Genomic DNA, 14,578 nt, shown 5'->3' with positions numbered 1-14,578 from the left:
AATAGTGGTTAAAGAATATGGACCACCTTTGAAAAAATATCAATCAAACACACCCAAATATAAAATAATAGAATGTTATATTTGTGGAAATAGAGCGATGGAAAATATTTGTAGAAATTGTTTCATTTTTACTAGGAACAAATTTTCTTCAACAAATTACACATTATATTATATCATAAAATAGTTGTATATTCCCACGCATTACAATAGTCTATAATCACTCTATGCGTAGTCTACAAATATCTCAAGACAATAGATAAAGTCTCATTCAACAACATCAATGCATATTTTATCTCCACACAAAAAAGGCATATAACACCCAAAATAGTAAAGAAAAAAAGTTTACTTGAAAGAAAATTCTTTCAACTCACTACGTGTCAATTGATAAAATTATTCGCGTATACTTTTAGTCATAGGACAAAATTTAAATTCAAATTTGGTTGAACCAACAATAGTTAAATGACATGTGTCACTCTAATGTAGGACAGAACTAGGGTTTATTGTCTCAAAGCACTCGCATTAGTGCTTGTATAATAGAAAAAGTATCAGATTTTACCCAATCAAGCCCAAAATTCACTCACATCAGACCATGCAAAATTGTGTAAAAATGCATTGTTGCTATAGTATCCATGTAAATTTATACTAGCACTATTCATATTTTAATGGAATATAGTGTAAAGTAGACAATTTGATGTGAGATGTTTTAAAAAGTAAATATAAAAAATATAAAAATTAGGTTTTTATGTTAAAATTAATAGAAATTTTCGCATGAGCTAATGTGAATAGGAGACAAATTATGAAAAAATATATATAAAAACTAATTTTTTAATACATTGCAATATGAAAAAAAAAAATTAGGAATTAAATGAAATAATTTTATTTGACATGGGCTACTTTTATAAGTCGGATGGGCTTAATTTGTAAGGCTGATAGCTTTTAGGACTAAAAAAGAATAGTGACTAGGCCCACCAAGCTCTCTTTCTTATTACTTTATTTAATAATAATTAAAATACAAAAAGAATGACAATCACTCAGTGCATTAAATTTGAGCTATTGTTTTCTTACACAGCATTACTCTACAAGCAATAAAGATAAAGTGAGAAAGCAATGAAGAAATTGATCAATTTTTCTTACACGGTACTAGCCATTTAATTGAACGTGTTGGAGGTTGGGATGAGAAGTTGTATTTTTCATTGATGTTCAAGTGAGAAAAAAATAAAGATAGGGATGACTCTACATGCAAAAGTCATTTTCAAGTTGTATGGAAGTAATGGAACAAACCTTAGCTTTGCAGAAGCTATTTGTTGACTCATGACTTGAGTCATGAGTCAAGGCTTCAATTGGATATGAAGGTGCATGGAATATCTTGCACAACACCCACACCAGACTTTTTCATTATTGTCGGGAGCCTTTTACTAATGAATATCCTGGTAAGTTCTTTTACCCTCCACTAATTTTTCAAATATTTAATAAAGAGAAATGTATGTTCATAATATTTTTACAACAAATCCTAAGTGGCAGATTGTTACTAGCTGTTTTTGGTGGTAAAAAAGTAATTTTAGTAGGGGTTTAAATTATAACTAGTAACAACAAACCACCTAGGATTTGTAGTGAAAATATTATGTACATTGCATTTCTCTTTAATAAATTCTCTAAAAGTCTTGTAACTTAATTGATACTTTCTTATGAAACATGTTGGTCTAAGTGGTACATCTTCAAGTGCAAATGTCTTGAAAGTTGGGGATAGAGGTCAGGGTAGGCTAAACAATAGATGCAATTAATGCAATCGCCTAAGGCTCCCAAATAAAAAAAGGCCCCCACTTGTAAAAAAAAAAAAAATTATATATAATATATTTATCTATATATTTTAATTACAAAAAAAATTTAAGTACTTTTATTGGTCAATAAAATGCATTAAAAAGACCACATTGTATCCTAAAATGCAGAATACTACACAATAACAGTGTGTGCTTGATAGGACAAGACTGCACATTGCTATATGCACTGTGTTGTCTTGTCCACAAGCCCCAACACATCACAATGACTAAGGTAAGCTGGCCCCCACATGACCCCATACTAATTAATAAGTTATCACATTTTTTTAATGCAAATTCTTACTTTATCAATTATTATAAATTATCACATCAATTAATAATTTGATGTATATTATATCTACTCATTTGTATTATAGTAATACTAATTTATTGAACCATGTAATAAATTAAATTTTATTTGTGCAGATTTAGACTTTAAAGTCTAAAAAAGAATCCACTTAAAATTTTGGCCTAAGGCCCCCAAAATTGTTGAGCTAGTCCTGAAAGAGGTTTAAGATGCAACAACTAGTACTTAGTAGATATTCTAAGCATTCTTAATAAAGAAAAAAAAATACACTTTATGGTATTATTGCAAAAGGTACGTGGTTTAAATACCCCACCTCACTATCAAATCAATAGAATAAATAAATAAATAAATTCATGAGTTCTGTTAGAGCATTTGCACTAGCTACGTTGTTGAAGCTCTTTTGATTCTTGCTGAACAATTTCTCTACCCATTTGTTGTACCAAGTCGTGCATTGACAAATGGCCACATTCCCAGGGTTACAAGACACGTATCAATAAGCTTTCCAATACCATAATCTGGATATAAATTACAAGAACCTAATATATTTACAACTTCACCCATTTGTAACCCTTAAAAAAACATGCAATATCAAGAAAAATATTCTTTTCAGTTTCTTCCAATCCATCATAACTTATTTTGAGTATTTCTTGAATATTTTTATGTGGAATGTTTTCATACTGTTTTAATGCACTTTTCCATCCTTGTATATTTTTTCATGAACCAGTGTGGATGGTTCTGAACTTGATGGTACTAAAACAGTATCATTCAACAATAGTAGCTCTTCATCACTATGCTTCCCAACATAATCATTAGGAATAGGATCCTCAACCTCCATAGTCTTTTTTTGAACCAGAAGAGTGTTTTCTGAATGAGTTTCTGAACATAGTTTAGAAACTCATCACAACATTTGAAGACTCCATGATTGTTTTCATTCTCAAATTGTATACTCTGTATGCTCTACTAGTGGATGAGTATCCCAGAAAGTATCCCTTGTCGCTCTTTGCATCAAACTATTCTAGGTTCTCCCTATCACGCAGAATATAATAGTCAACCAAATAGCCAGAAGTATTTGACAACAGACTTCTTTCCTCTCCAGAGTTCTTAAGGAGTTTTCTTAGAGTTAGGTCTGAAATACACCCAGTTGAGTGTATGGCAAGCAGTGTTAACTGCTTCTCCCCAGAAGGACTTAGGCAACTTTTTGTTGTGTAGCATGACACGAGCCATCTCTTGAACAACCCTATTCTTCCGTTCCACTATTCCATTCTATTGTGGTGTCTTGGGTGAAGAGAACTCTTAATGTGTGCCTTGGTCATTGCAGAAGGTAGCCAATTTTGTTGTTTCAAATTCTTTTCCATGATCACTTCTAATTCTGGCTATCACAGTACCTTTCTCAACTTGCAATTTCTTGCACAAGTGTATCATCTTTTCAGGAGCCTCAGCTTTATCTCTCAAAAGCACAACCCAAGTATATCTAGTAAAATCATCCATAACAACTAGAATATACCTTTTTCCACCTAAACTCTAAACTCTGGTATGACCCATGAGATCAATGTGCAACAACTCTAAAGGTCTTAAAGTTTGAACTTCATTTACAGATGGATGTTTGGACTTCACCTGTTTACCCATATGACATGGTCCACATATGCACTTTTCTATCTTTTCAAACTTGGGCAAACCAATGACTGCATCACACTTGGAAATCTTCTCTAATTGCTTGTGACTTGCATGTCCCAACCATTGATGCCATAAGTCTACTTGATTGATCTTTGCACTGAAACACTTGTTGCTTATACTTGGTGTTACACCATAACAGTTGTCAGCTGTCCTCACACCAATACACATACAGTTACCTCCTCCATCAAGTATCTCACATTCATACTTGGTGAAGAGAACATACAGTCCATTGTCACAAATCTGATTGATGCTGAGTAAGTTAGCCTTCAGCCCATCAACATACCAGACATCTTCAAAAACCGGCAACCCTGGAATGTCCACAGTTCCAATGCCTCTGATCACAGATTTGCTTCCATCTCCAAACGTGACTGTCCAAATCTTTCCTTCAAAGAGTGTCTTGAATAAAGCTTTATTTCCCGTCATATGCTTGGAACAACCACTATCCAAATACCAAAGACAAGAATCATGTGCCTTTAAGGCGGTTAAAGTAGTATAACACAAATAATTATCATCACATCTAATTATACCAAGATACTCAAGGAAAGACTTAACAAATGCAACAAGAGACACAAACCACATGTAGAAAATTTGGAATATTAGCAATAAGAACTTCCAAGAATCCATGACAAGGGGTCAAGGATCAACTCTTAGAATAAAGAATCTAAATACTAGAGCTAACTCGCTTTGATACCACTTATACGTTTTTAGATCCCTTAAACACAAACAGTTTAACCTAGTTATTTAGCCAAGTGATTAACTTAGATAAATTATTCAGATCTAGGTTAACACAAGTAAATCATATCATGTAAAAAGTGCGGAAATATAAATAACACACGATATGATAACCCAAGAAAACCGAACCGATAAAAAACCTGGGGAGGATTTAACCTAACTATCCTCAAGGTAAAACTGATCAACTATGAAAGAATTGAAGTTTACAATAGCGAATTAGACCACTAACATCCTATTGCTACCTCAAGTAGAAAACTTACTACCACGACCACATGATAACTCCGAGTCCACAAACTACTTCTTTCCTTAATCCACAGCAACCACAAGTACTCCTACTTGTGTTTTTCTTTAAGCTCTTGAATCAGCAACTAAAGATGATCACCAAGCTCTCGACATCAATCTTGATCTTGATAACCCTAAGTGTGTATGAAGGCAAACACCTCTAGATCTCACAAGAGATTCACACATGCAGCATAACAACTAACCTAAAAATGTGGCTAGGGTTTTTCCTTTTATACTTAAGGCAAAACATAAAACCCTACACGGCATATAGGCTTGGGCTGAGTTGGAAAATTTTCCAGAAAAACATTCTGCACGAGGTTCAATCAATCGAGTCTAATTTTTAATCAATTGAGCCTTGCAGAAAGTGAACAGTAATTTTCTGCAATTACTCGATTCCAACTTTACAATAAACATACTTTGAGCAGCCTAAATCTAGACTATAAGTTTTAATCATGGTTTGCCAACATTACACATTGAAGTTCTAAAACATTTAGATCCTAAATCCTTAGAACCTAACATATTACGTCAATATAAATAAAACTAAAGCATTGAAGTTGCAAAGATCATTAATTGACACAAACCCATCACTATTTCAAATAAGGGAATGAAAACTAAATGAGAAAGTGAAAGAGATATGAACCTTAATGACAATAATATTGAAAAAAAATCAATCCATGCTTTTGAACTTCCAATCGCTGTTGGTGCCTGGAATTTTCATAGGAAAAAATATACCTTAGTTTTAATTTTATGGCAGGTCATTGGGTAAGATGATGGACCATTTGAGTGAGGGGAAAAAAAACCTCCTTTGAGTATGTATTGTATGGCCAATCAACAAACTCTATCTGATCTCTATTTTTAAAGTCGCTAATAAGGGTAACAGATAGTAGAGAGAGAGGAGTTACACTTACATGATGGACTACCAAAGTTTGTCTAAGGATGTATCTCTCTATTCTTTGAATAGAATGTCGTTAGAGGATGGCTAGTGAAGTCATTCCTCGCATCTTTGGAAGTGAAATTTGTTGTTTGAGAGACTTGGAATAAACAAATATTGCATAAGAGATTAAGTTTGAAATCAAAATTGAGAGAGAGAGAGAGAGAGAGAGGAGTACCGGTGGAGTTACTATGGAAGCCATAGAAGCCTAGTGAGATCTCTGTTATCCTCCTTTCACAAATCACATGGATGAGCCTATAAAACTCGAAAATCGACTATCAGCAATAAAATACAAATTCAACAAAGCCCACAAAACAAAGAGACAGAGATTGAGATTGTTTGAGAGAGTTGATAAAGGGGAGGAAATGTTTAAGAGAGCAAAGAGCATGAGACTCTATTTTGAGTCCACCAATAAAAGTGTGCATAGAAGTGTGCAAGTGAGATGTTCTTGCCTAGGTGAAGGAACTTGACTATTGATGTCTTTTTGGCTTTTGTGTTAGGTTTTAATGCATCATTATTCCCGCTTAAATTTAGACAAATGGATCAAAATTAGATTCCAATTTCAGATTTGAATTGAACAAAAATAGATAATGGAAAATCCTTAAGAGAAAGAGGTTAAAGGTACCTATGAAAGCGGAGATCGTTGGAAGCATAGTTAATCTGTGTTTTCCATGCCCAACAACGATGGAGATAGATTACATGTCACTACTTTCATTTTTGCAATAAAGCTAATGAAACACACATGAACAATTTTTATATGTTCTGAAAACCCATTTATCAATGAGGTTTACCAACAAAATAATTAGGATTATTCAACTAACATGATTATCATTTTTCTTGTTAGCCCTTCTCATTGGCATTTCTTCAAACATATAAAACCATAAAGATACAAATATTGGAATTATTGTCAGTAACAAAATAAATGGCAATGCAGGCAATCCATAGTAAAAGAGAGAAAAGAAAACGCACTTAATTTTTCAATATAAAACAAATATTGGAATCAATAGAAAAGTAAAAACACCAAATAAGAGATACGATAAAGGGGAAGAATTGACAATTTCTTCTTCTTCTTTGGACTTGGCTTCCCATTCAACACCATGAAATTCATAAACAAAATTAAAAAAAAATTGGCTTTACTTAATAATAAACATCAAATACCAAATCAAATTCACATATAAACAAACAAATATTTTCCAAGTTTCACACTGTAACAAAGCAAAATGAAAAGAAGAAATCATAAAAGCACTGCCCATTTCATAAAGCAAAACATTCACATACAAAATGATAGCTCCTTAATCACAAATAAATTCAGCAAAGAAAGAACAGAATGAATGAATGAATCATAATTTCCCAAATCAAAAGTTACCAAAAAAAAAAGTGAGCATAACTTACTAAGATTGTGAAGGAGTGAATTGAGACAGAGAGAGAAACATGGTTGTGAAGAATGGGTCATGCCATTATTAGAACAACATTCAATCCTATGCTTATTTAATCCCAATGATTTCATTAAGATTAAATCAATATTTTAGTGAATTCTATAATCTAAAAAAACAAACAAAAAACAAAACAAAAGCAAATATCTAAAATTGAGAGGACAAACATTTTGATAGAGAATCCCAAAACCCAAAACAAAAACGAATCAAATCTAAACCTATCCACACAAAAACACAATTAAAAGTAACCTTTCATACCCAAATTTGGAAACTGCATCATCAAACTGTTCCACAATTGCATCCCCAAACCCTACACGTAAGTTGTTCTCTCTCTCTGTCTCTCTCTCAAAACCCCAAAACCCTAACCCTTGAAAACTCTCTCTGTTGTGACTCTAAACTGTCTTGGTGGCCAAAATCTAAGTGGGTAGGTTTGCACTCTGTTGCAGAGAAGAAACAGAACATGGCTCAAAGCAGATCGGCAGGGAAGGTTTAAGAAATATTAGCATAACATTTAATTATATACCTATCCCAAAAATTTTGTTAAGATTAGAAATGGAAGTACAAAAGTAAACTCGAAATTTCATGGAGAAACTATAAAACGGTGCAACTGAGAGAATAGCGTAAAATTGAGAAAAAAAAAATTCATGGAGAATCCAAAAACCCAAAACAAAAACAAATCAAAGCCAAAATCAAATCTAAAAAAAAAAAAAAGTACCGGTGCTGGTTCTGACAAAAAAACTCAATAAAAAGATATATTTCATACCCAAATCTAAAAAAAATTGGAGGAAAACATACTGGAGCCAGTTTCAACGATCTGATGGTGGCAAATATGTAGCCTAACGGTGTTGATGCCAATAGATTTTTCTTTCTCTATGTGCTTGTAGCGGTGCTCTACTTCTGAAGAGGGAATGGAGAACTCTCTACTTCTCTCTCTGTATCTAGCATTTTTTTTTTGAGTGTTGCAAGCCTTTTAATTGTATTTTGGCCGATTATTTTTCTTTTTATTCTGAGAGAGTGAGAGGCTATCACATGGTGTGTTAACATTGGGAAACAATATAATTTATCGCTTTTTAACTTATATGTGGCTGAATTTTAGATGAGCTTTTTTCCTACATGGCAACACCTCCTTAATTGCAGGAAAAGACTTCTGCTATTATATATAGTATATGATATTGATGTGGAACAAATAATATTTGTCCAATTCATTGAATTTGACTCTTGCAATTCTGCATTGAAGTTAGTCTTATGTAGAAAATTGAAAAGTTTTTTTTATTCCTACCTTTCCCATGACTTTTTAGATTCATCCGTTTCAATTCAAAGCATGTAAAGTTATAAATGTATACAAATTCTTTGAATTTTATTCCTACTTTTTCCATGACTTTTTAAATCCATCCTTATCAATTCAAAGCATGTAAAGTTAAAATGTATACAGATTCCTTGAATTTTATTAATACATTTGAATAAATGCATTTGCCATTACATAATAGTTTGACATAAACGTGAAATTTAGAGGATATGGAAGCCTAAACGAGAAGGATGTCATACAATGTGCCACTTGGCAGAACCTCATGCCTTCCCACATGAGGTCTCTACTTTTATATATATATATATATATATATTGATGTATCGACTTTAATGTACAACTCTTAATCTAAACAGTAAATTTTCAAAGTCAAATCACCATTTTAAGAGACACTATATATGGTTTCACTCATTCACATGGATTTAGTCCAATAAAACAAATTAGACGTATTATAAAATTTGTATTACAATCTTTGATGTGACTGACTTGATCAAAGATTGAAGAAGGGTAATCTAATTAATTAAGAAAACTCTAGAAATACACTTATTTTTACTCCCAAACCTACAATATGCTTTACTCTTAGCTTATGATAGTGCACTCAAATTTACTTTTTCATCAAATATCCGTGGTAGTCTCATTTGTATGTGCTGATATCCAATGACAAGTTACACCCAGTACTAAATTACTAGTTAATATGAGCAAAACTCATTCACCATTCCAATGAATATAAATTTAGATATATAACCACTAAACGCCCCAAGAATATTATATATTATATAAACTATAAAATATAAATTATATAGCAATGAATTTCTTATATATAAAAAATTATAGAATTAATAAATAGTAAATAGAAAGTAATAATTGAAATATTATCTATTTACTTATTTTGAGAAAATTGTTAAGTTCGTTCTCTATATATTCGCGTGAGAGTTCCTACCTATGTCAGTATCTCTCTTTGAAGGAGCTAATTTCTTCCTACCAGATGGATCATCTGCTTATGAATACATGACCACTCTTCTTACTAACCTACCATGCCATCTTTCTTCTGTTCCTCTCCTTATCGACCTCAAAATTTTCCTTAGCAACCACACTTTCAAACGAAACTGGTAAACTTGCATTGCTCGAATTCAAGTCCCACATAGATAGCCCTCTTAATGTCCTCGCTTCTTGGAATGACTCTTTCCATTTCTGCCACTGGGTTAGGGTCACTTGTGGCAACAAACACCAAAGAGTCTTCGGTTTGGACCTAAAAAACAATAAGTTGGTTGGCACCATATCACCCCACATTGGAAATCTTTCTTTCCTTCAATCCCTCAACCTTGCAAGTAACTCTTTCCATGGTGGAATTCCCTCAGAAGTTGTATACTTGACCAGGCTTGGAAATTTGAACCTGAGTCATAATCCAATATTGGGAGGGGAAATTCCAGTCAATCTTTCTCACTGTTCCAACCTACAGTATCTTGATCTCCAGTACAACGATTTAGTACAAGGAATCCCTTCAGAACTTGGCTTTTTGTCAAAACTTCAGATACTAATTCTTGACAACAATCGTCTAAGTGGAAGGTTCCCACCTTCTCTGGGGAACTTGTCCTCCCTCCAAAATCTTTTGTTTGCATATAACAATCTGGAGGGAGAAATCCCAAATACAGTAGCCCAAATGAAAAGCTTGACATCTTTTATTGTATCAGAAAATCATCTTTCTGGTGTGTTTCCACCTTCCCTATACAATTTATCATTGCTCACACGTATTTCCTTGCCTGATAACAACTTCATAGGTAACCTCAACCCCGACTTGGGCATTGCTCTTCAAAATCTACAGATACTTCATATAGCAAGAAACCAATTTACAGGAACAATTACAGTTTCATTGTCCAATGTGTTAGACATTCAATCGCTTGATATCTTAGGTAATCAATTTACAGGAACCATACCTATGAGTTTTGGTAATCTACAAATCTTCAATGGTTTGGTGCTGCTTATAATCTTCTTGGAAATAATTCAGTTGATGATTTGAGTTTTCTAAGTTCTTTGAACAATTGCAGCTAATTAAACTTTATGGAAGTCAGGGACAACCAGCTTGGAGGTGAGCTGCCTAACTCCATAACAAACCTCTCAATCCAATTATTATGGCTCGGGCTAGGTGGCAATTCTATTGGTGGGAGCATACCTACACGAATATCAAATCTTGTTAGCCTAACTGAACTTGCCCTGGGATCTAACTTGTTAACAGGGAATATTCCATCTTCTATTGGAAAGCTCATAAACTTGAACGCTTTGTACTTGTATGAAAACAAATTGACTGGGGTGATCCCGTCTTTCATTGGCAACATGACTTAATTACTACATCTCCACTTTTTCGATAACAACTTAGAAAGGAGCATACCCACTAGTCTTGGAAGGTGTAGCCACCTGCAATATGTATTCCTTGGCCATAATAAATTAAATGGCACCATAACCAATCAACTTTTTGGCCTACCTCTAGTCGAAATTGATATGTCTCATAACTCCTTGACTGGTTTTTTACCACTAGATTTTGGAAACCTGAAACTTCTTGTTGAACTAGACGTTTCGTATAACAAATTTTCCAAAGAGATTCCAGCCTAGCTAAGGGACTATTTGGCCTTAGAAACACTTTATATGCAAGGCAACTCCTTTGAAGGAACCATACCTGACCTAAGTAAGTTAAAAGGTATTCAATATCTTGATCTTTCCCACAACAACTTGTCCAGCCAAATCCCAAGCTATATGGTTAATTTTCCCGTGTTGCAAACTTTAAACCTGTCTTTCAACAATCTTGAGGGAGATGTACCTGTAGAAGGGGTCTTCAGAAATGCTAGTGCAGTTGAAGTCAAAGGCAACACTGGTCTTTGTGGGGAGATCCAAGAGCTACATTTGCCTGCATACCCCATTCAAAGATCCAAGAAACACAAAAAGCATTTTGCTTTTAAATTGATACTGGCAATAAGCATTACAACTGCTTTCTGCTTGACATTGTTTTCTTTGATGGCTCTTTCCTAGTTGAAAAAGTCGAAGAAAAAAAGCCTTTCCATTTCCACCTTTGGACCTTCCTACCAAAAGATCTCTTATAAAGAATTACACAATGCAACTGATGGATTCTCTTTGGAGAATTTGATTGGTTCAGGTAATTTTGGTAGTGTCTATAAAGGAAAACTTAGTCTAGATGAAACACATGTTGCAGTCAAGGTACTCAATCTTCAAAAGCAAGGAGCTTCCAAGAGTTTCATTGCTGAATGTGAAGCCTTGATGAACATTCAGCATCGAAACCTCGTTAAGATTCTAACTGCTTGTTCGAGTATTTATTTTAAGGGCAATGATTTTAAAGCTTTAGTATATGAGTTCATGCCAAATGGAAGCTTGGAGATGCAGTTACATCTTGAAGATGGGCTCAAGCAATTGAGAAGTTTAAATCTTCTTCAAAGAATCAACATTGCTATAGACGTGGCTTCGGCTTTGCTTTATCTTCATCATCACTGCCAAACCCCTATTGTTAGGTTCTAAAGATTTAGGATCTTATGTATGTAGAACTCTAATGTGTATTGTTGGCAAACCATGATCAAAATAAGATGTTTAGTCGTGTTTAAACTTGCTCAAAGTTGGTTCTTTTATATAAAGTTGGATTTAAGGTGATGCAGATTTATTAAAGCATTTCGGCTTGGTTCGATCGATCGAAGCTTAGGCTCGATCCATTGAAATTCGAGCAGAATGCGTTTTCTGCAGAATTCCAACTCAGCCCTAGTTTATTTTAAAACGTTTAGGGTTTTGTATTTTTGCCCTAAGTATATAAGGCAAACCCTAGCCACTTTTTAGTATTGCTTATATTGCTGTTTGTGTAAATCTCTTATGAGATCTGTGAGGAGCTCACAAGCTTAGGATTATCAAGAAGGAGATTCGTTCAAAAACTTGATGATCATTCAGTTGTTGCCATAGAAGCTTAAAGAAACACAAGCGGGTGTGCTTGTACTTGTTGGAGAATCCAAGAAAGAAGGAGTTTGTGGTCTCAGAGCTTGCACGTGATCATGTTAGTAAGTTTCTACTAGTTGGTAGCAATAGAATGTTAGCGGTCTAAGTCCTATTGTACAACTTTGATTCTTTCATAGTGGATTCAAGTTCACCTTGAGGATAGCTAGGTTAAGTCCTCCCCAGGTTTTTATCGGTTTGGTTTCCTAGGTGATCATATCATTGTGTTATTTATCTTTCTGCTGCTTTGCATGATATGATTGTTTAATTGTGATAACCTAGATTTGGAATTTGGACTAACTAATAACTTGGCTAATTAACTAGGTTAATCCAATTGTGTTTTTTAAGGGGCCTAAAAACTATCAAGTGGTATCAGAGCGGGTTGCTCTCTTGTTGTTGATCTTTTGATCACTGAGCTGATCCTTGACCCCTGTTGTCATGGAACACGGACATTCTCTTGTTATTCCTCCTCACTTTGATGAGAATAACTATGCTTATTGGAAAGTAAGGATGAAAGCATTCCTGAAATCAATTGATGAGAGAGTCTGGAACTTCGTCGAATACGGATGGGAGAAGCCCACAACTCCTGTTAGTGAGTGGCAAACTTCTCAAAAAGAAGCAACTGTGTTCAATAGCAAAGCTATGAATGCTATCTTTAACGTTGTTTCTATGGAGGAATTTAAGAGAATCTCTAATGTTGAGGTTGCTCATACTGCTTGGAATATCCTCCAGACTGTGCATGAAGGCACAAAGGCTGTCAAAATCAATAAATTGTAGCAGTTGAAATCAATAGATCCTAAAATGGTTCTATGTATGGAATAAGCTTTCAAAATAAAGCAATTGAAAATAAAACAACGAGGCCATTCTTAAGCAAGTCAAGGTACTCTGTTTTCTCAAAAACAAACAGATTAATAAACAGTTTTTTAGTAGATTTCTTCACAAAACAATCCTAACTTGCAGCGCATGTGTGTGTGTCTGAGATACGTCAATAAAAAATATATGAATGAAAGCAGAGCATATAAAAAGATACCTTTACAACAAGGCATTAATTTTAGATGCCAAAGCAACTTGCACAAGAGATGCAAAAGTATAATAAGAGATCTCCCCAATGAAAGAAAATAACCTATCCATATGTTTGTTTTCCAATCAAACTAAGGAGAAAAATAAGAATATAGAATTACGTTATGAAATAATTCCCTTGAATGCAACACACACTTCGAACCACCTCAACCAAGCTAAATACTTTCTTTATCATATGATACTAGTCGCATAGTGCGGGATATGTAATTAATTTGTAAAGGCCTAGATTTTTTTTTCTTTACAATTTATGCAAGTTAATATATTAGAATTAATCATCTTTTACAAATTATTTATGCTAAAAGAATATTTCATTTTAGCTGGATTTAACAAAACAAACTTGAGTGTATTTAGAGTAATGTTACAGTACTACAAGTTTTACTACATCAGATTATAGTAAAACACTAAAACTCCTAGTGCTTTTAACGCTTTCCTTATATTTATATCAGTTTTTGTTTGGGACAGAGTTTGGGGCTCCAACCATCAATAGGAAGATGACATTTATGCATGACTTGCTTAGCCCAATTAATCAAGTGAGTCATTTGCATACAGTGTCATTTTTCTATTTGTGCTTGGAGCCAAACCTTTTTCATTTGTTTAAGAGAATCATTTGCATTTTTTTTTTTTTTTTAAGAAATAATTACAACATGCTGCTAATCCTGAAACTCGAACCCTTTCCCCCCTAAACCCTTAAGTAGTTTATACATGGGGAGGTGCCAATTCAGCTACAAGGCCTTTGGCTGAGAATCATTTGTGTTTCTGAGGCATTTAAGGAGAGGTATTGGAAATGAGGAAGTAGGGAATCTTGAAACTCGAACCCTTTCCCCCCTAAACCCTTAAGTAGTTTATACATGGGAAGGTGCCAATTCAGCTACAAGGCCTTTGGCTGAGAATCATTTGTGTTTCTGAGGCATTTAAGGAGAGGTATTGGAAATGAGGAAGTAGGGAATAGGAGGAGTCATTCAATGCAAGTAAGTCATAAATGAAAGAAAATAAGGAAATAAAAATTTGATGTTATTAGGTTTGATGGAGAAAATAATAGTT

At 33.9% G+C, this 14,578-nt stretch overlaps 1 protein-coding gene across 1 annotated transcript in view; it reads left to right on the top strand.

The window, feature by feature from the left end:
* The first annotated feature begins 9,662 nt into the window (after positions 1-9,662).
* Positions 9,663-14,578, top strand: part of LOC126710242 (putative receptor-like protein kinase At3g47110) — a 34,923-nt gene continuing 30,007 nt past the window's right edge. The window contains exon 1 of the mRNA XM_050410622.1: positions 9,663-10,194. Within this exon, the coding sequence (XP_050266579.1) occupies positions 10,137-10,194 (58 nt within the window). The 5' untranslated portion in view covers positions 9,663-10,136. The remainder of the gene's footprint in view (positions 10,195-14,578) is intronic.

The sequence above is a fragment of the Quercus robur genome, chromosome 12, assembly GCF_932294415.1.
Source record: "Quercus robur chromosome 12, dhQueRobu3.1, whole genome shotgun sequence".
Classification (NCBI taxonomy): Eukaryota; Viridiplantae; Streptophyta; class Magnoliopsida; order Fagales; family Fagaceae; genus Quercus; species Quercus robur.
Note: the sequence above shows the minus strand (reverse complement) of the source record. Positions and strands in the feature narration are given on the sequence as shown.